The sequence below is a fragment of the Chelonoidis abingdonii genome, chromosome 9, assembly GCF_003597395.2.
Source record: "Chelonoidis abingdonii isolate Lonesome George chromosome 9, CheloAbing_2.0, whole genome shotgun sequence".
NCBI lineage: Eukaryota > Metazoa > Chordata > Testudines > Testudinidae > Chelonoidis > Chelonoidis abingdonii.
The window spans coordinates 2315867-2335691 of NC_133777.1; the positions used below are offsets into that span (position 1 = coordinate 2315867).

General features: G+C 47.2%; 1 protein-coding gene across 3 annotated transcripts; it reads right to left on the reverse strand.

Moving 5' to 3' along the window:
• Positions 1-1559: 1559 nt before the first annotated feature.
• Positions 1560-19202, reverse strand: SLC5A11 (solute carrier family 5 member 11). 3 transcript variants are annotated; one of them, XM_032778418.2, is made up of 16 exons: positions 18896-19202; positions 17414-17590; positions 16328-16399; positions 15390-15494; positions 13777-13836; positions 12588-12692; positions 10889-10994; positions 9669-9749; positions 8987-9192; positions 7885-8020; positions 7091-7198; positions 6269-6419; positions 5571-5739; positions 4426-4641; positions 3084-3246; positions 1560-1956 (listed from the first exon to the last, which is right to left on the reverse strand). In XM_032778418.2, exons 2-16 carry the CDS (start codon positions 17543-17545, stop codon positions 1736-1738), a joined length of 2031 nt encoding a protein of 676 aa, XP_032634309.1. In that variant the 5' UTR covers positions 17546-17590; positions 18896-19202; the 3' UTR covers positions 1560-1735. The 3 variants fall into 3 exon arrangements, with proteins under 3 accessions (XP_032634309.1, XP_074925231.1, XP_032634312.1); XM_075069130.1 differs by lacking the exon at positions 18896-19202 and adding an exon at positions 17866-17966; XM_032778421.2 differs by lacking the exons at positions 16328-16399; positions 17414-17590; positions 18896-19202 and adding an exon at positions 15813-15944.
• Between the last annotated feature and the right edge of the window lie 623 nt (positions 19203-19825).

Below are 19825 nucleotides of genomic sequence, written 5' to 3' on the forward strand. Positions count from 1 at the left end.
AGCAGGGCACAGACCGCCTTGCTGTGCTGCAGAGCGCAAATGCCTGGGGTGCATCAAGTGCACGAGAGTGAGCAGGGCGGGCGGGGGCGGGGCTGAGGGCGGGAGTCCCCTGCTGGCGGCGCGTGGCTGCAGGGACAGGACCCCTCGCTGTGCCGCGAAGCTGCAATCCTGGGGTGCAAATCGTGCACGGGAGTGGAAGCAAGGGCGGCGGGGCCTGCAGGGAAGTTCCTGCATGGCGCGCCGCGCGGCTGCAGGGCACAGACCCTCTTGCTTGTGGCTGCAGAGCTCAATGCTGGGGGCTGCAAATCAGTGCACGGGAGTGAGCAGGGCGGGCGGTGGTCGTGCTGGGAGTTCCCTGCTGGCGGCGCGTGGCTGCAGGGCACAAGACCCCTCGCTGTGCCCGCAAGAGGCTGCAATGCCTCGGGGGTGCAATCGGTGCACGGGAGTGAGCAGGGCGGGCGGGGCCCTGCGCGGAGTTCCTGCTTGGCGGCGCGCGGCTGCAGGGCAACAGACCCCTTGTGTGGCTGCAGAGCTGCAATGCCTGGGGTGCAATCAGTGCATGCCCCGGCCTGCCAGCACCGACTCCACTGCCAAGCACGTGAACGCACGCCGGTATATTGAACAAGGAAAGGGATTAAAAAGGACAATACATTACATCTGCTCATAAAATACCTGGGTGGTAATTTATATCTAATTTATTTTTTAAAAAAACTAAGGGCCACTGTCCACATTTTCCTATTCACATACCAATCTCTGTTATGCTGTTACCAACCACACCTGAACTACATTAGTAAACTGAAAGGATTTAAGAAGCCTGATATAACTTCCTCAACACTCAGGAAGTGTTTACTTTTTGAGCAAATACACTTACATTTGAACAGTGAAAATTTTCAGTTTCACCTTGTCTATCCACCATACCACTTCTCTCAAGCATTGTGTTTGGATTTTAACAGCCCTGCAGAAGATTTAACTTCCATGCTAAGAACTCAGTGACTATTTTAAAAATATATGCAAAAATTTTAAAAAATATAAACATTACATTTTAGTGCCAACTGTATTCATGAATGGCCAGTGGAAAGGCTATGAGCTGTACACAACCATTAGACACACAACCACAATTTATCCATGTACAGACAATTTTTGGTGAAATAGTTTTGTTGTTACTTAATGGATAATAGTATCTGTCTATATGCCAATACTGTCCCATCACTACAGTATCTGTGTCCTGCAAACATCAAATATTGATCCCTCACAGCCACCGCTTGGAAGGTAGGGAAGGATTATTATTACCCATTCTTACAGATGGGGGGTTTAAGGCACAGAGAAAGTAGTAAGTGCTTTACACAGGTCAGCGCCAGATATCCTAGTCCTAGGTTGATTTAGTGCACAAACTATCAAGTATGAAAACATAAACCAAAAACAAACCCTTTCTGCCTTTCCAAACCTCCCCCAACCCCTTACAACGCAGTACGCTATGCACTGTCTGGACCGATCTCATTGGTTTGCTGAGCCAAAGAATAAAGAAGCCTTTCAGCAAACTCTCAGGAGCGAGTCCTTTGTTAAGTGTAACTAAAATACTTAAGTTTTTTTCCTATGAAATGTAAGAATGGATTACAAATCACACTGAACCATCACCGATTATATGATTATTATTATTATTATTATTATTTACACCACTCTTAATTTGGGGGCCTAAAATTAGCTGACGGTGTCCCTTGAGTCATCTGGCAAGCTGCTATGCAAAGTAGCCCCAGAGGAAGATGCCAGCACATATGCATAGTATCAAGTTGATGTTCAGAATGTGTTTCACCGAAGGCTGCTCATCCAAGGAAGCCACAGCATGTTCAGGGCTGGTAGGAGCTGTGTTCTCAGGAGGATGTTCTTGTTTGCTCTCCATCCCACAGAGCCACAAGAAGACTCTCTTCAGTTTAGACCTTTTCTGAGTACCAGTCACACCTACAGTGATAGTAATTAGTGAGGTAAAAATTCTGTCCATGGAACAAACTCCAGTAACACAGAGTGTTACAATCTTGTACAAATCATTTTTTACATTACTACAGAGAAAACATATCAAAACTCTTCAAAGTGACACGTTCACTCCACCAAGCTCTAGGTAGCCATTACAGTCATTTCTATTTGTCACTTCAGTGGCACTCTGCTCTAAAGATCTGAATTCAAATCCTGCCATTCCAAACAGTTTAAGGAATGGTATCGGTTAGCCAAGTCTAAAAACATGGCTGTGCTCATCACCTTCCATTTGTTTCCGTATGCTTGAACCCACTTAGGGCCACGGTTAGGACGCGTGAATGCAAGTTCCCCAAACTCTACTGAAGATTAGGGCATGCATAACCCAACAGTAAGGAGGTAGCAGTGGTGCACACGGGTTGGGAAGAGGGCAGGGAGGAAGTTAGAATGCCAGTCACAAAAGGCTAAAGTCCCAGCAGCTGGGAATCAGCATTCTAGTCTAGTGCATTAACTCATTGCTCCACTTCATACTAATTTCATTGCACATAAAGGAATATGCATCAGCCAAGGCTGCAAAGCTATCTAAGCCATAGTGCAAGTTTTGCAAAACACTGACAATCATCTCTGGGCATATGAGAAGGGCAGGATCAGGATCTATACAAGTGTGTACCTAACACTGTACATCAATCCCCATTAAAAAAAAATGTTTGCACACTCTCCTTTGCAACCTGCTAAGAACTCGACTCAGGGTTCTGTGCTTCCTCTGCCACTAGAGCTGGTCAGAAAATACCAATGAAAACACACACAAAAATTTGTGAAAACTTTGGCAATTTTTTTTTCCATTTTCCAACCAACTCTCCCTGCAGCAGATACTAACAGCATTATTCCCTGGTGCAGAAATATGAGTTCCCTGCTCAATTGCAAGGATTTGTGATACCATTAAAAGATACAGAAGAAACACAGCCCTGATCTTTAGTCTTTGTAGGAAAATTTAAGATACAGAAATCTGAAAGTAGCAGGAAGATTCATTTAACATTTCCTGCCTCTATAACCTTTACAAAATGCATAGGACTGATTTTAATTGAAGCGCATGCTGTATATCGTAACAGGGCACTTACTTGTATTGTCATTGGAAATATTTTCAGGAGCAATGCTAATATCGAGCTGGGCAGGCGGACATTCAGACTTACATACACCACTTCCAGTATCAGGAGAAGTACTGACTGCTGGGTGTTTTTTGGCTGGTCGATCCCAGCGTGTGAACCAGGTGAGATGACTGATCTGTCGGCATGAAGAGCATTGTTAAAGAGAACTGCTCCTATGTTTGTTTAAAGGGAATACCTCAGCTTTGAGGGGTTCTTATATTTTCTAAGCACTTGGGACCAAATTCTGGTCCCCTACCTTGGCAGCCCCATTGGAGCTGGGGAACATCCAGCGCGATAAGGTACTATGGAAATAGATACAAGGAGGCCAAATGAAGCAAGAAACAGAACAGCATTAAAAGTGCTGTTTATCCAGATTAAACCTTCATCTGAAACTTGCCTGTTTTACTTCACTGCTACCTTCCTGATGATGATGATTACTACTAGAACTCTGCTGTGATGTGTCATACAAAACTAAAAGCAGAGAACAGATTATATAAGTTTTAGAAGGTCTTTGTGATGTTCTTTCATCTCATATTACCTGGGATACCACACATGGATCCAGCACTGGATGAGGTTTATAGTCTCGGTATGCATTGAGGAGTTAGGTATACTGGCAGGAACCTACTCCAGAGGAAGCAGGTGGGTTGCTTCCACTGTGCTCAGACAAGATCTAGGTAAGGGATTCCATAAGGAAAAACTATCTCACTAATCAGCTGCAGTTTTTTGAGAAAGTTAATAAGGTGACCCAATGGCCAAAGCCTCTTGGACAATAATATGATGAAAGAAGCCAACTTGTCATCCATTAAAATACACATATTGGGGTTTGAAACCCTTGTCCAGAGCATCCAGGTGTTGGCCACTCCTGGAGGTGGGATTCTGGACTTGAGGGACCAGTGCTGTCACCTAGCATAGTGGGAAAGCAGGATGCCAGACTAGCAGGGCCATCTCCAGCATTTTTGCCGCCCCAAGCGGCCAGAGTGAGAAAAAAAAAAAAAAGCTGCGATCGGCAGCACTTCGGCAGCAGCTCTACCACTGCCGCTTCTTCGGCGGCAGGTCCTTCCCTCCAAGAAGGACTGAGGGACTTGCCGCCGAAGAGCCGGACGTGCCACCCCCTCTCCATTGGCCGCCCTAAGCCCCTGCTTGCTGCGCTGGTGCCTGGAGCCAGCCCTGCAGACTAGACAGGCCCATGGTATGATATAGTATTACAAGTGTTCTCATGTGTACAGGAGGAATGAGAACATCCATCCCCATGGGTGCATAATGAGGGGGATGTCCATTAAAAAACAGTGAAAGAAACCTGCTGGGGGAGACTCACCATTTCTTCCGAGGGAGGTTCTGTGAGCAGGCTCACGACCACCACAGTGACTGTCGTGATGACACTGAGGATCATGGAGAAGTACAGGTAGTGCACGTATTTCACCACAGCCGGCCGTCGGTCTGGCTCCCCGCATTGGGGCTGCAGGTAGATAAAGTCCAGCACCAGCCGGATGAAGCCCAGCAGCATGCCAGTCAGCAGGCCCCAGAATGCACCCTAGGAAATGAAGGTCATTCCTTGATGGAACAGGAAACATATGTCTACATCATATCTGGCAACGAAGCCCACGCTGGCTCTCAGGCTGAGTGCTGACAGGAGTGAGATATGCTACAGTCACAACCATGACATTCTGATCAGCACATTCTGGGGGGGAGCGGGGTTACTGGGCTTTTGGGAAGGTTTCTGAGATCCCCCTCATTGTCTCCTCCTTATGCTGATCTTCCTTATACACACACAGCACCCCACGTTCTATTGACCTGGCCTTCTGGTGGAGGAGAGCCACTATCTAGACCTGCTGGTGCTGTTCAATAGCCACCAGCTGCCACCTCTGCAGCATTACCCACCCAATGGTTGCACTAGTCATGGGGTGCTTTAACTGTGGCTGTTGCTTCACAGGAGTCCTGCCAGCAAAGGCTGCCCTGAGGATGCTTCAGAGCCTGTATACAACCCTTCCGCAGCCAGCACTGCCCTCTTTTGGGGTTGCACTGGCCAGCTCCAGTTTCCCCAGAGAAGTGGAGGTTGTGTGCATCTTTTGCCACTGTGACCCCTCCCTTCCCCACCTCCGATTTACTTTCCACCCCCATGGACTCGGAGTCCTGGGTTACACCAGTGCAAGGCCGTGGCTTGCAAATCTCTGCTCCTAGGTTCGTGAAAGGCACCTGGCAACCTTTGTCTTCTCTCCTAGAGCAGCCAAAGGAGCTGCCTGAGAGAGGTAGGAAGTGCTCCCTGCTGCATGGGATGCGTGGCCTCAACCGAATGCCCCAAACGTGAGTTCAGTCACTCTGCAGAGCACCCACAAGGGAGAGGCAGAGCAGCGACAGTGCAGCTGTTCTAGCTGCCTGGCTATCTGTCCATGTAGACAACGGAAGGACGGGCTCATACCCAGCACACAGAGCACGCTGTGTCAGACCCTGCCCAAGTGTCACCTGTTCATTCGTTCTCTTCCAGAAACAGCCCAGGATGAAAACCATGGCCACAGGGGGCTGTAGGTAGGAGCTGATTGTCTGGATGTAAATGAATAGCTGCCCTCCTTGGCTGGCCTGAACCAGTGGGATCCACAGAATGGACACCACCACGAGCAGCAGCACAAACACCCTGCTCAAGAAAAAGACAGTGTTATTGCTGGCCGTTGCCCCTTCCTCTGCGTGAGGGTCTCCCCCGACAGCTCCCCTCCCAGGAGAGCCTCCCTCCTCTCTCTGAAATCTGTCCAGTGGTGCTCCCCACTAACCGGCCTTTGTTCAGCTGTACTCTGCCCTGTGCCTGTCTTCGTTAGAGTCCAGCCTCACACAAACACCCAAATCTAGATGCTGTAGCCCTTGGGTGCCTTTCTGCCACTCAGCCTCCTAAATCCTGGTTCTGCCGCTATAATTTACATCCATCGCTGGGCCAGATTCATTCTCATGAGCAACCAGGGAAAGAAAATGTAACATTGGCAACAGAAAAAAAAAATACCATGGACTGGAAGGGCCAAATTCTTCTCTCAGTTATTGCAGGGTAGGTCTGGAGCAATGGGCTCTGAAGATGAAGGAGTTGCTTTCAGTTTACACCAGAGAGCAGAGTGGGGTGTGAAACATCTCCAGGACAGGCTCTGTGATGTAACACCCCATGCATTAGAGTTCCATACCTGCCCACAAGCATAAGTTCCCACTCAGAAGAACGGGGCCGGAAGTGCCGCCAGAGATCCATGGTGAATATGGTGCTGGAGCTGTTAAAGATGGAAGTCAGGGAAGACATAAGTGCTGAAATCATCACCGACATCATGAGACCTCTGAGCCCTGAAAACAAAGGGAGAGGCATGTTCGCTCTAGTAACAATGTACAGACCGTGGGCAGAAACCGCTAAGGGTCCAACTTCAGTCAAACCTCTCAGACTAATGGCTGCAGCTCCCTTCTGAACTCAGCCCTTGCTCTGTGCTGAGGGACTGCCGCCTACACTGCCCTCCCAAGAGTCCTGGACAGCAGGTGACCTCACAGGCCATATGAACTTGTCAGCCTTTCCTCTTGGACCACTATAGCGCTGTCTGCATGGGCAGAGTCTTTACTTTCCTCTGGTAGCTGGCTGGCTCAGAGAGGCAGCTGAAATGCAAGGAGGAGACCTGATCCATCTGCTCACTCCTGTGTTATAGTGATTGTGCTCCCCTTCGGGTTACAGATAACTCAGTACACTTGGACACTACGATGTCCTCATCCTTTAGGGAACTAGTCGTGTCCAGGTGATAGAAGTAGACTCCCTGAATGCTGGAGGCCTTCCTCCCCAGCAGAGGCCTCTCACAGCAGCTGTGGGTCATTTTGCATGCTATTCCTTTTTCGTCACTATAACATCAGGCCCAATATCAACCCCTATATCATGACTGTAGTCTATTCTCCTCCCCATACATTTCCTACAGTTTGTGTTTTGGTTGGTGTAGGCCCTGTCCATGTTAGTTAGAGGCTGTGAAGCTCCTCACCTAGAGGCAGCAGTTCTATGACCAGTTTGGGGTAAGCAATATCAGAACAGCCAGATGGGTTGCCACAGATTTTCCGACAGATTTCTGGGTCTGCACAAGCCACCAGGTCTACAATAAACATTGGGGAAAGTAATCCATTAGTGACAAGAAACAAATATGTCCAGAGTGTAACCATGGAGTGAAACCCATCCAGCAGATAATGAAACATACACATTCACAAGAGTAGCTCTAAGTTTTCCCCTTTCTTGTCTTTATCTTCTGTGTAAAAGATCCCGCCTACTTCAATAGGTTTAGTCAAGATTTGCCTTAACAGCTCATTTGTCTTGTATGTCTGACTCTCTTCTCTGAACACTGTCCTTTTTTAAAATTAATGCTGTTCACCATGAGAAAACAGTGACTCCCTCCAGACATGTGCTGACATCGACAGACATGCATGCTCTCTCTCTCTCTCTCTGGAGCTTAGAACATTCAGGGAGTAGACTTTAGGATCTTTTCTTTTCTGAGTGCCACAAACATGGGGTCCAGAGGGAACATCATCGGGCAGCTCTTAAAGCTGATTGCTACAGGAAGCACCTGGGACTTGTGTTCAGGATGAAGAGGTGTGGTCTCTGGTGAGCAAGGTGAGTGTAGATTAATAGAGTGTTATCTGAAAAAAAATCTATTACGAACTGCAACTTCATGCTCCTGGCAATTGAGCTGCTACAACCTTTTAGTTTATTCTGGCGGGTGTGTCACTTATGCACTACAATCTGTGGTGACAGACGCAAGGAATATTTCTCTCCTTCAACTCTTACCTGGGAAGAGAACCCGGCTGATCATGCCTGGCATCACCATCATGAAGAGAGGCAAAATTTTCAGATAGGAGGCCAACAACGAACCTCCTTTGGCATGACAGAGGTTTTTAGCTGCCAGGGACCTTTGAACAATGACCTGTAAATCAGGAAAATAGTTTGATCCAGTGCTTTGCAGGGAGAGTAAATAGATGCAAGATGAGGTGATGTATGTTTCTATTTGTAATTGGACATGCTCGTTCCAAAAGCATCATACTGGACCTCTAGGGCCAGACTCTGTTCTAGATTGCACTGAGAGGGAACTCAGACCATCATCATCATGAAGGATCTGATCCTGCAAAGTGTTGAGTGTTCATAACTCCCAGTGGCCACCCTGAATCTTTTAGGATCATGCCATGAGTTAGCTAACTCACCTGTGGTGCTTTAACTAGCGCTTCTTGCCTTTATGCAAGGGAAATCTCACTGTGTTCACTTCTAAGCTACGGAAATCACTGTCATTATTTTTCTCCATAGTTTGTTCTTTTTTGGACCCTATGTATTTTATATGCCTTGACATGTCTTGTCAGGTCAACAGCACTACTGCCTCACAAACCAGGGCACGGGTAAACTTGCTTACATCCCCTAAATTTACCCTCACTCTGTAAAAAGAGTTTGATAAACAAATACCCCAGAAATATCTGATACGGATTTGGTTACAATTCTGCTCTTCCTGGCACTGCTGTTTACAATTGAAGAGACAGCAACTGGAGCCCTGCACAGCCTGAAGGGGGTGGGTTCACACAGAATTCAGACATGCCCACTTTATAGTTTGGGGTTTACATGCCCCTCATGTTACATATCTGAGTTCAAATGAGCTCCAAAACTCTAATTTAACTTAGCTGCAGGTGTCAAATTTTGTTTTGGTTTGATGTTGAAATCATCAGATTTCACATGGTTTCCACAGAAATAATAAACCAGCCCAGGTTCTGGCCTGAGTCTGGGTTTTGTAATGAAACTTGGCCTTAGTTGCTTGCGATGAAAGTTCTGCATGGTTCTACAGCCAGCCAGGTGACATATCTCAAAACCTAACCTGAGGGTTAATCTTGTGAAGGAAACATTGATCTACCTGATCTGTACACCAGTACCAGAGAGATGGGATGGTCATTCCAATCAGAACTCCTGGCCAGGGAAGGTCAGAGGTGACAGGGTCTCGGAAAATGTGGAAGGCATCTTCTCTTGGTAAGCCACAGGTACTGTTTCCTTTGTGGCTACTAGCAATGGCTTTAAAGTATTTGGCCTGCAAACTTTCAAGCCCACCAATTTTAACAAAGCCTAAAATGGGAATAGGAAGCAGTTACCACATTGATCAGGTTCATGCTATTATTTTTACTCTTGGCAGTTTGCTCTGTATGATCCCAATTCAGTGTCCACTTAAGTCAATGGAAAGACTTTGATAGACTTCACTGGGAGTTGGATCAGGACCTACAATGACAAACCTAGTTTAATACCATAGGTTATTTGGCTAGAGGAGGTAATTGTTTGCTTTGATATGAATCTCAGACCACAGGGTGTTTTCTGTTTATTTGGGGACTGGGGGTCTCATATCTTTCATGGAACACCCCTACACTTTTCACCCTACAAAGAGCTATCACAAGATTATTCATATAGAAAATATTCTAACATGAATGTCTATTTCAGAAGATGCACTGAATAAACGTTAAATGGCTTGTTCCAGTGATGCATATTTGCAGTGATTTGGTATAGGAACAAATGTATTTTTAGCAGTAAAATCCCAGAGAAGTACTCACTGAACCCCATAAGAGTTAATCCCCCAGCCAGCATGATGACAGTCTGCAGAGTGTCTGTGTAAATCACTGCTGCCAGGCCACCTAAAGGGAAAAAAAATCAGAAGGACTAGTTGTCGGGAACTGGGTTTGTTCTGTGTAATAACATCTGCTTTGCAAAAGTCTGTTGGCCAGTAGCATAGCCAGAATGCTTTGCCTGACACAATGGGATGTTTTGTGGGTTCTTTTGACCACTTTGTGGGATGGTTTGGCCAACTCCCAGGGCTGACACTTTGGCTGAAATGTTGCATTTTTTGAACCACAGTGAGTCAGTGTTTTGTAACTAGAAACCCAAACTCCATAGCAGAAATCTCTAGAGGAGATGCATTGAAAACCACAAGAAGGACGGACCCAACTGAAACAGAAGCTGCTTCAAAAAGACAACATAACAGCAACAAAAAGGAAGTACAGGTCTGTCTCATCTTACGCTGGGGTTACGTTCTGCGGTCAGCGCGTAAAGCGAAAACCGCGTATAGTCAAAATTACATTGAGTGTAATGGCGAGCAGAATCGCCTGCACTACAGGAACAGTATTTAAATTGTTATTTTTCTCTTTTTTTTGTTTTTGCCAACCACGTAAAGCTGAATTTGCGCATGGTAGCGCACAAGATGTGACAGACCTGTAGCTGTACGGCCCACATCGCTAGGGGTGAGCCCTGCAAGAAGAGAAACTCCCATTCGTTTTGGACACACATTTCACTCCTTTCATGGCACCATTTCCATCCAAGTTGTGAAGATATTTCCCACATCACCCTGCCTAGTGCTGTGTGTGGCTCTCACTTATACACCCGTAATGACAAAAGGAAGAAAAGTCCTGAGCAAACCCTTCCATGAGGCTCCACTTTGAGCCAGAGAGGGCTGTGCACAGACCTGGGCTGGCTTTAAGCAGGCACTTTACACCAGCCTTGTAAAATTACACTCACCCGCTCTCACCTGGAGAGTAATTTTTTTGACAAGTGTGTTACTATAATTAGTTTTTTCATTATAAACAGTCGTCTTGGTAAAGGGCAGGCGGACAGATTTAGTGCCTCGGCTAATAAGGAAGTACTTTATAGAACGGTACCTTGTGGAAACTGCTGAATACTTATTACACGGGAGATGGATGGCACATTGTACGACTGTTCTCAACCCATTAGCAAAGATGTATGACATTGCATTCCTATGACCTGAACGACAGAGACGCACCTGCGACAGTGTAAATAGCAGTGATTGCCAGCAGACCTATGACAGCAACATAGAGGTCCCAGCGTAAGGCTTGCTGAATGAACAGGGCCCCAGCATACATATCAACCTAATGGAAACAGACATGTAGAAGGGTTACAATGGTGACAGCTCAGTGCATAATGCCAGACAGCTGAGTGGATGCACAGTGAACACTAAGCCAACCAAACCTTGTGTTTCTCAAGGACCAACCTGTTTATTCACTTTTCATGACTCTCTGTTTTCTAACAGAGAGTCATGAAAGGGCAGCTGTTTAAGGGCAGCTGCTCCAACTGCCACATAGATCTTAACCTGGCCTCACCTCCTTCTCCACACTCCTCATTAACAGCCAAGCTCAATTTAGTTTTGAGATACAGTTTAATGAGGAAAATGTTCATTTTGCACGGTGGGGAGGGAGTTTTCGATTGAGAGAGAGCTGAGTTCAAAGAAGAAATTACTTTTATTGGTGGGGGTCGCTTCTCCATTCCTCAGGAGCAGCGGGCACGGGGTGAGAGCCAAGGAGTGAGGGGACAATGAGGGTCTGAAACTGGAGCAGCCATATGTGCTGGAGCCCTGTGCATGGGGAGTTCTGAGGACAGTAGCTGGCGAGAGCTCCAGGGCTTGGCACAATGCAAATTCCTTTCCTCTGACTGGGGTTGGATGAACCTCAGCAGGGCTTTCCACAGCATGCTGTTATAGAGCTGTGGGTTAGGAACCACACAGCCTCCTTGTGTCCTGGTGACCTAAGGTGGTTGGACTGTAGAAGAGTTAGGTATAAATGCAACCTGCAGACCATGAAAGCATGTATATGTGCACAACACTGATGACTTTGGCCAGCTGTAAATAAATGGGCCTGTCCCATCATCCAGCAACTGGGGATTGGAATGATCCAATTTCTCTCTCAGAAAACTTGTCATCAGATATTTGAAAACAATAGTTGATTGTTTCCATAAAAAAAACCCTACCAAGGACCAGCCACCTGGCCCCAGTCTGACACCACAGACATCTTCAGTTTCAAGGAGGGAGTGGGGCGAGAGGCATGTGCCAGTCTACCCTTCCCACTGGTGCCTGTAAAAGGAAAAACACCCAGCTAGAAGTTTTTCTTCTTATTTTGTCAGTTCAAGCACTATGTGGTAGTTTATTAACAGCTGGCAAGGCCCTGCACAAAGGGTGAATACATCACTCATTTAAAGCATTAGAGCAAACAGGAGCAATAAATTACTAAACTAGGCAGCCAGCAAACTCGCTCCTTCTGCCAGCCGCAGGGTGCATCCCACTCCCATATGCTCCTATATCCTGCTGCTGTCAGAAGAAATGTAGAGAGAGGACAAGCCAAATTAACTGAGCAGATGCCAAAAATCTAACAACAGACAAATCTCCAGTGAAAACAACTCCTTCCCCTTGACTGGACTGGTGTGCTTTGATACATTACCAAGCTCTCCCTTGGACAGCAGCAAACATTCAAACCATTCATGGCAAAGCTTATTGATCCTGGGGTTTGGCACCTAATGTCTTAAAAAATTGAAATCCATCCCTTTTCTCCACTCTTCCAAGACTTTTTCATAATATCACTATAGCAGCGAGGCGACCAGGACGCAGTTGCACTTATGAGTCCCATAGATTAATACAGACATACTCTTGCAAAGTGAATTCTAGTCAGTCCTCTTTCCTTCTTCTTACTTACTGATATTTTGGTGAATATATAGATAAACAAATAGAGAATTGCCAGGAAGATCTGTATTCTTTTGCCACCAAAGCGTTTCTGTAAGTACTCAGGCATGGTTGTAACCTGCAGGGAAGGAGATTGTATCAGAGGAGGTAGAATACAACAACTTCCTCTAAGCAACATATAGAGGCATTGGTACAGACCTTCTGTGGTTGACAAACCCTGGCCAGTTGCTGTGTCTTGGCATATCTACTGGGAAATGTCTGTCCATCTCAGCTCCACACTCTTACACAATGAATGGTCACCAATATTTTGCCTTTAGGGTCTGGCACAAGGTCCAGAGAGGCTACTTGATAAAGAAGCCTTCATACCTCTTAGAGACTGCAAGAACACCATCTGCTTTGTTCCCTACTTCCTCTGGGAACTGTGCACCCCATGTGGTTCCCCTGGCCTAACCCTACCTAGCAGTTCCCAAGGCATCACCTGTCCCCCGACTTGGTAAAGCCAGACTTGCCCCCAGTCGCTTGGCAGTGGCTCTGGAATGTCAAGTGTCACCACAATCTCTCTCCTCATCGTTGTGTCAGGGAAGCACCATTTCCACCTGAACTCTAGCCCAGTGATTCTCAAACTTTTGTACTGGTGATCCCTTTCATATAGCAAGCTCTGAGTGCAACCCCTCCCCCCGTAAATAAAAAACACATTTTTATATATTTAACACTATTAGAAATTCTGGAAGCAAAGCGGGGTTTGGGGTGGAGGCTGACAGCTCACGACCCCCCATGTAATAACCTCCCGACCCCCAGTTTGAGAACCCCTGCTCTAGCCTCTGTCCCTGAAGTCTCATTTCCGAGGAGGCACTTGAAAGTAGCGCTTGTTCTTGGCAGTGGGACATGGCATTGCTCCGATGGGCACAACACGAGTTGGTCCTACTGTCTCCTCTTTCATCCTCTTTCTAAACTATGTTTTTTTATCCATGAGATCTCCTGACTGATTTCCTTTCCAAAGTAAATCTTTCATGGGCTCTTCTCCTCTCAGTTAGCACATCAAGAGAACACCCCTGCAGGTGAGTCCTGGAACGCTGCTGCTTCAGGAACTTTTACCCACAGCACAGGCCTTTTTAATAGGTTCAGCATTTAAAAACCCATACATTTCAAAGGATGTTAAAAAAGCAAGTGACTGCTATGCATAGTGTGGCCCCTTGACTTACCCCAGCTGCTATGTAAATAGGAAGAAATAGCCAGGCCAGCACCAAAACACAAAACATTCCCTAGGGAGGCAAAGGAAACACAGGTCAGAGATACTGAAAAATGCTGCTGTCAGTTGGCTAATGCTAGGGTGACTAGACAGCAAATGCGAAAAATTGGGATGGGGGTGTGTCATAAATGGATAGCTAAGGGTTAATGTTTCTTTTACCTGTAAAGGGTTAACAAAGGGACCCAAACACCTGACCAGAGGACCAATCAGGAACCAGATTTTTTCAAAGCTCAGGGAAGGAAAGTTTTTGGTGTGTGGTTCTTTTCTGTTCTGTGCTCTCTCGGCTCTGAGAGAGGATCCTCTTACCGTTCAGGTTTTCTATCTTCTGTTTCCCATGTAAGCAGGGTTTATTATAGACATATAGGTTTATTATTGTTTTGTATTACTGTGTTAATGCTGGAATGTTTAAACTTGGATATCTTTTGGATAAGGCTGTTTATTCATTTTTTCTTTTAAGCATATTGACCCTGCTAATATTTACACCTGGATACAGGAGGCCATTTTATGACTTTTTTCTTTCTTTTTATACTAAGCTTTCTTTTTAAAACTTGTTGGATTTTTTCCTAGTGTGGGGCTCATGGGGGATTGAGCCCTGCAGCTCACCCAGGGAATTGGATGGTGAGGAAAAGAGGAGTGGGAAGGTGAATTGTCCCTCTCTGTTTGTAATTCCGCGAAGAGTTTAAGTAAGTAAATCTTCCCAGGTAACCCAGGGAGGGAAGCCTGGAGGAGGTAAAGAGGGGGAAGGGAAATGAGGTATTTCCCTTTGTTGTAGATCAGGGCATCTGAGTCTTGGGGTCCCCCAGGGAAGGTTTTGGGGAGACCAGAGTGAGCCAAACACTGGAATTTTTGGCTGGTGGCAGCGCTATAAGATCCAAGCTGGTAATTAAGCTTGGAGGTTTCATGCTAGCAACTTATTTTCTGAACTCTAAGGTTCAGATCTGAATAGGAAAGCTATGACAGGGTGTGGGGTAATAGGAGCCTACGTAAGAAAGAGACCCCAAAAATCAGGACTGTCCCTATAAAATCATGACATCTGGTCACCCGAGCTAATGCCCACGCATGCCCCTATGTGTGTGTACACACAACTGTCCAGCTGTGACTCAAACACCCTATATAGCTAACAGCGATTCTCTAGCTCATGTAGTAGGTCATGGGGTTTTGGAGCTAAGGGATCTGAATTCTATTCCTGCTCTTCCTGTGAAGTTTCAAGGAGCTGCTGTATGCAGCATAGTGACAACCAGAAAGACCTACACAGGCACAGGTTGTTACAGTGCTGACCAAGGAGGTAATGTTGCCCAACATTAGTGCCCCTGTATGAACTGCAATGCCAAGCAGAGTGGAGCAGATTGAGGACCCTGACTCTGACATGTTAGATCAACCTGAACTAGCCTTGTTCATTAGAATAATAAATACAAATATAATAAATATAATTAATTAATATGGAAACAGATTCTGCCTCTTACATAGCTGCAGATGGAGCCATGTGGGTGCAATACAGTAAAAACTAAAAAGGATCAAGCCAACGTCCAGCGATATTGAGAGCAGCTCCTGCAGTGCAAAACTTACGTTCCACTCATACGCCGTTGCAGCGATTCCTGATGCTGCCCCTGATCCAGCCAGGCCTATGAAATGCCCACTCCCAACATTACTAGCAAACAGGGATGCACCCACCTGTAGAGATAAAGAGGAGGCTAGTTCTGTGTATGTCATAAGGCATCGTTCTCATCCCCTGGGAGGAGCTCCTAGCCCGGGGGTGGGGGGTTGTCTCAGAAGTGAGCCATATGTAAATAAAAGGAGTGGGCCAGTGTCTCCCACTGCACTTAGCTCACCATTGGATCCTTTCCATGTAGACTTTGCAGAGCCTCAGTTCCCATAGGCCAGACTGCAGGTTCCTCACAACCCATGAGACCTGAAATCCCCTCCCTCCTAGCCGCTGCTGCCTTTTCTCTTCCCCCCATTCGCTCACTGACACCAGTTCTGCTGTCAGACCTCATTCCTTCCCTCCTGCTCTGTCACTCATCTGTCAGGTTGCATGGAAGCAGCCCGCTTCTTAGCCGCGGCGTCACAGTCCCTTCACTGAGGAGCCTCAAAGATAAGCACAGGGGCACGGGATGAAACAAAGAGAAACGCCAACTGATCAGTTAGCTGGTTATGGCTTTATTTACTTCATTATGATCAGCACATCTCAAACCCTTACCCCTACCAGACCAGCTAAATGCCCCTTCCTCTCCAGAGACCCAGCCACCCATGCCCCAGAAGCCCCAACCCAATGTTCAAGGAAATAGATGAGTCTTGCAAGTCAGCAAATAGGAACTAGCTTGGTGCAGGAGGTGAGGGCTGTGACAGCATATTATTGGATGGAAAGTGTCCCCTCCCTGTAGGCTTTAGAAAAGCAGGTCACAGGCTCTCCTGTTCTGACCATAGAGAGACATGCCAATGGGACAAAAGCACCATTCAGTCTCACTGTGACATAGTGGAACAGGCAATTTGATGGAGACACTTACAGGCCACCAAACCATCTTTCCTCCAGCCAGGAAATAACCCTTCACTGTGCTTCGCTTTGTCCTCCACATGGACTGGAAAGCAGAAAAACAGGACAAAAGCTTTAGAACTCTCCAAGCTCTGCTCAGAACGTTACAGAGCACAGCAGTTTCCCCAGAGGAACACTTTATACTGTCATCCCTTCTAGACGTGAGTGAGTTTGTTATGGCAGAAGAACCCTCAATTGCTGCAGCTACAGGATCCTAAGTGGCAAAGATCTGAAATGAGGGACACTACCATGAACAATAGTTGTTGAGGGTGAGAGGGAACTGCCACCACGGAGAGATTTAGGTCTGTATCACATGCAAAGTTTTTTTACAATCTCAGCTTCCTGGTTCAGTGTTTTCTGCAATAAACATCAAGATCACTCCAGATGCATGAGGAATGCACACAGATCTGGGTCATCGATTAGGGACATCACTTGTTTCACATGTACCTGAGAGGGACACACAGGGTTAGACTTAGAACTCTGGACTCTCACTTTTTATAGTCTTCACTTATCAGATATCACACTACATGAGTTTTGCCCCCATATCTGAAGAGAGCAGCAATTCCTGTCCAATCTCATGGCAGCTGGGTTGGCCTTTTCCTGTGATAAAAGCCATGCCAGAAAGTTGATTTATGGGCTTGCTACAGTTTAACAGTACGTGTAGTTTGCAGGATCTGCGATCAGAATCTTATTGTCAAACCAATATGATTTCCTGGATAGCTCTGTAGCAGCCTAACATGTGTGCTGGATTCTTTTCCAGGCTAGATACCAAACATTAACAATAATATTACATTGTATGTCTACACCTCTTCCATTGAAGGATCCTCAAGTGTTTAAAAAAAAACATTAACCCCGAACAGCAGTCCTGGGATCCCTAGATCTGGGTGAACAGGTGGGAAAAACACAAAACACTGTTGTGCATTTTGATTTGGTCAGTTGATGCCAGTGAAGTTAGGCCTGATGAAAGCCTTAGTAAAAAAATTAAAAAGTGCTACTTGTGCAACCATCACCTTTATATATAACCGGACACATAAGAAAGGATCTAAGACCATCTCCTTACCCACAATCCAACCGCCAGGACGAATACAAAGTACAGAACAAGAACAACAATGTCCACAGCCTCCAAGATCTGTTGGGGAAATGTGTTCCAGTTGGGAGTGACAGAGGACGGAGTGCTACCAGGGGTCTCCATTGCATCTCACATGGATTCAGTTCCTCTCTTTCTTGATGCATTTATCTGTTGAAAAGTGGGATAGAGAGTTATAGGGACCTGTGTTGTTACGGCAGTGACAGCAGTGCAGTGAGGATGCTGCCCCCATCCTGAGTTGGGCCAGCAGGGGATGGTATCTGAAACTGGTGGGTGGGCTTTTCCTCTGGGCAACTCGTGTTACCTTGTGCAGCAGCTCCTACCCCATGCTGTGGGGAGTGGAGCAACCACTGCCAGACGGGGTGGGAACTGGTGGCCTGGAGGGGCCTTGTGGCTGCAGGTTTGGCAGCACTGTATGTACTGACCTTGGAGAGAAGCCACAGCCACAGAAATGCCTGTGAATAGCCAAAAGAAAGAATGAAATAAACAAGAGCTGAGCAATTCCTTCCATGGAAACCAGGAGAGCGAGGGTGAATGTGAACGCCCAGCACCCCGATGGTTGGTCGCTCTGTGCTACCGTCAAAGGGCCCAACCCGGATTCCAGAGAAGGACAGTGGGAGTCTTTCTGTTGGCCTTTACTCAGAGCTGGACTTGGGCCCGGGAGGAGAGAATGTTTGAACCACCTCACAAGTGAGTCCAAATGGCTGGCGTCCAGGCACTGCCCGTGCCATTCCATTACCACCCCACATGGCAGGAGGGGGAAATGGGAACACATCAGCAGGCGCTGAGAAAATGTACCCCCACCAGGGCGGGGGAAGCGCAGAGGCACCAGGGATGCGCAGCAAACCTTGCTTGTGTAGTTCTGCTGCTGCCAAGCACGGCACTGACAGGTTTCAACACCTAACCAGAGGCTTCCACAAACATTCCTCCCTCTGCCTGTGACAGATCCATTGGGGGGGGGGGAGGGGGAGGGTGATACATTTATTTGTTTTCCACTTAAACAAAAGCTCTTTCTTGTAAGCCTGGCCCAGGGGGAAGTGGCACCTGAGAGTGAACAAACCATTGAGTGTCCTGGCCGCTGTCTATGCTGGGATCTGAGAGCTCCACTGAGTGAGCTGAGAATGCCCTGCAATGTCCAGCTTGTGCCATGTGGAGCAAGGGCACAGAGCAAAGACCTTCCAGGAGAGGTGTCCTCCCCCAGGGAACGAGCTGAACAAATCTACCATTCGGTACAATTGCTTCCCCTGACAGGCAGAACATTTGCTCTGCAGAAGCACAGGGAAAGTCCTCTTTATGGGGCTGCTTCAGCCATAGCCAGAGAGGGGGCAACTAGAAGCAGGTAGGTTGCCCCAAGCACCTTCCCTTCAGTATGATGGTGGGGCTTTAACAAGGGCTTCCCAGGAGCCTCCATGACCCCCCACCAGCGCATCACTGCTCAGCTCCCTAGTGATTTACCTTTTCTGTCCCCGTAGCTGGTTCCTTTGAATGGGGACAGAGCTTCCCTTCTTTGGGGCTTGCTCTAGCCCTTCTAACAGGTCAGGAAGCTGGATGCAGGGTGGTCCTTTCCAGGATGGCCAGATCCAGCGTTTGCTGCTCCTCGCTCCCTTGTCACACGCAGACTGGAGCCTTTGGCCTCTTGTCCCCAAAATGGGGCACCTTATGATGCCACCTGGGTGGAGGGAAAACCGACACCCCGAGAGGGAGAGGTGGGCTGTCTCACCCAAAAGGCCTCAGAGTGTGTGCTCTGGCCCAGCACTCTGCTCCTCTGACAAGGAGACTCTTATTCCTGGTGCTGTGGAAGTGAGGAGCAGACAAAGCCCTGAGGAGGTGAGAGCCAAAAGAGCTCCTTGTCCGTGGGTGTCAGTTTCACCATGGCCACTGGCCTCGCCCACTTACCGATACAAGGAAACAAAGCAGCCTCTCCAAGGGACCAGTCAGCAACTACCAGTGCCAAGCATTACCTTCTCCCTGAAAGATTGCTTGGAATTGTCCCCAGCCATGCCTGTCTCTGGCGTGGCTAGTTTCTCATGCCTGGATGAATGAAAGAACCCAGAGAGAGGGTGGATTCTCAACAGCTTGTCCCACATCCTTACACACTGAGGCAATGTTGCAGCGGCACCACAATAATATCCTATGACAACACAATGGAGTGGTTTCATCCTGTTAGCCAAATATTCAAAAGTGCTGGCTCTCGCCAGTGGCCCTTGTTGGGCTCAGTCTACCGACATATTCAGCTTCAGGAGTAGCCGCATTTTGCTCATGCGGCTGGAAGAGAGTTGAATGGTGAGCACCACTCCCAAGGGAGCGAGGATCCATTACCTGCTTTCAATCGCCAGCGTTTGAACACATCCTACTTATTGCTATTTCTGTCTGACATGCCTATAG

Coding starts and splice junctions, on each gene's coding strand:
- SLC5A11 (XM_032778418.2), bottom strand. CDS start 17,545: ATGGAGACCCCTGGTAGCACTCCGTCCTCTGTCACTCCCAACTGGAAC. Junction 10,995..12,587: donor ATATATTCACCAAAATATCA/GTAAGTAAGAAG, acceptor TGTTTCCATTAG/GTTGATATGTATGCTGGGGC. Junction 8,021..8,986: donor GGTACTGGTGTACAGATCAG/GTAGATCAATGT, acceptor CCTGATTTACAG/GTCATTGTTCAAAGGTCCCT.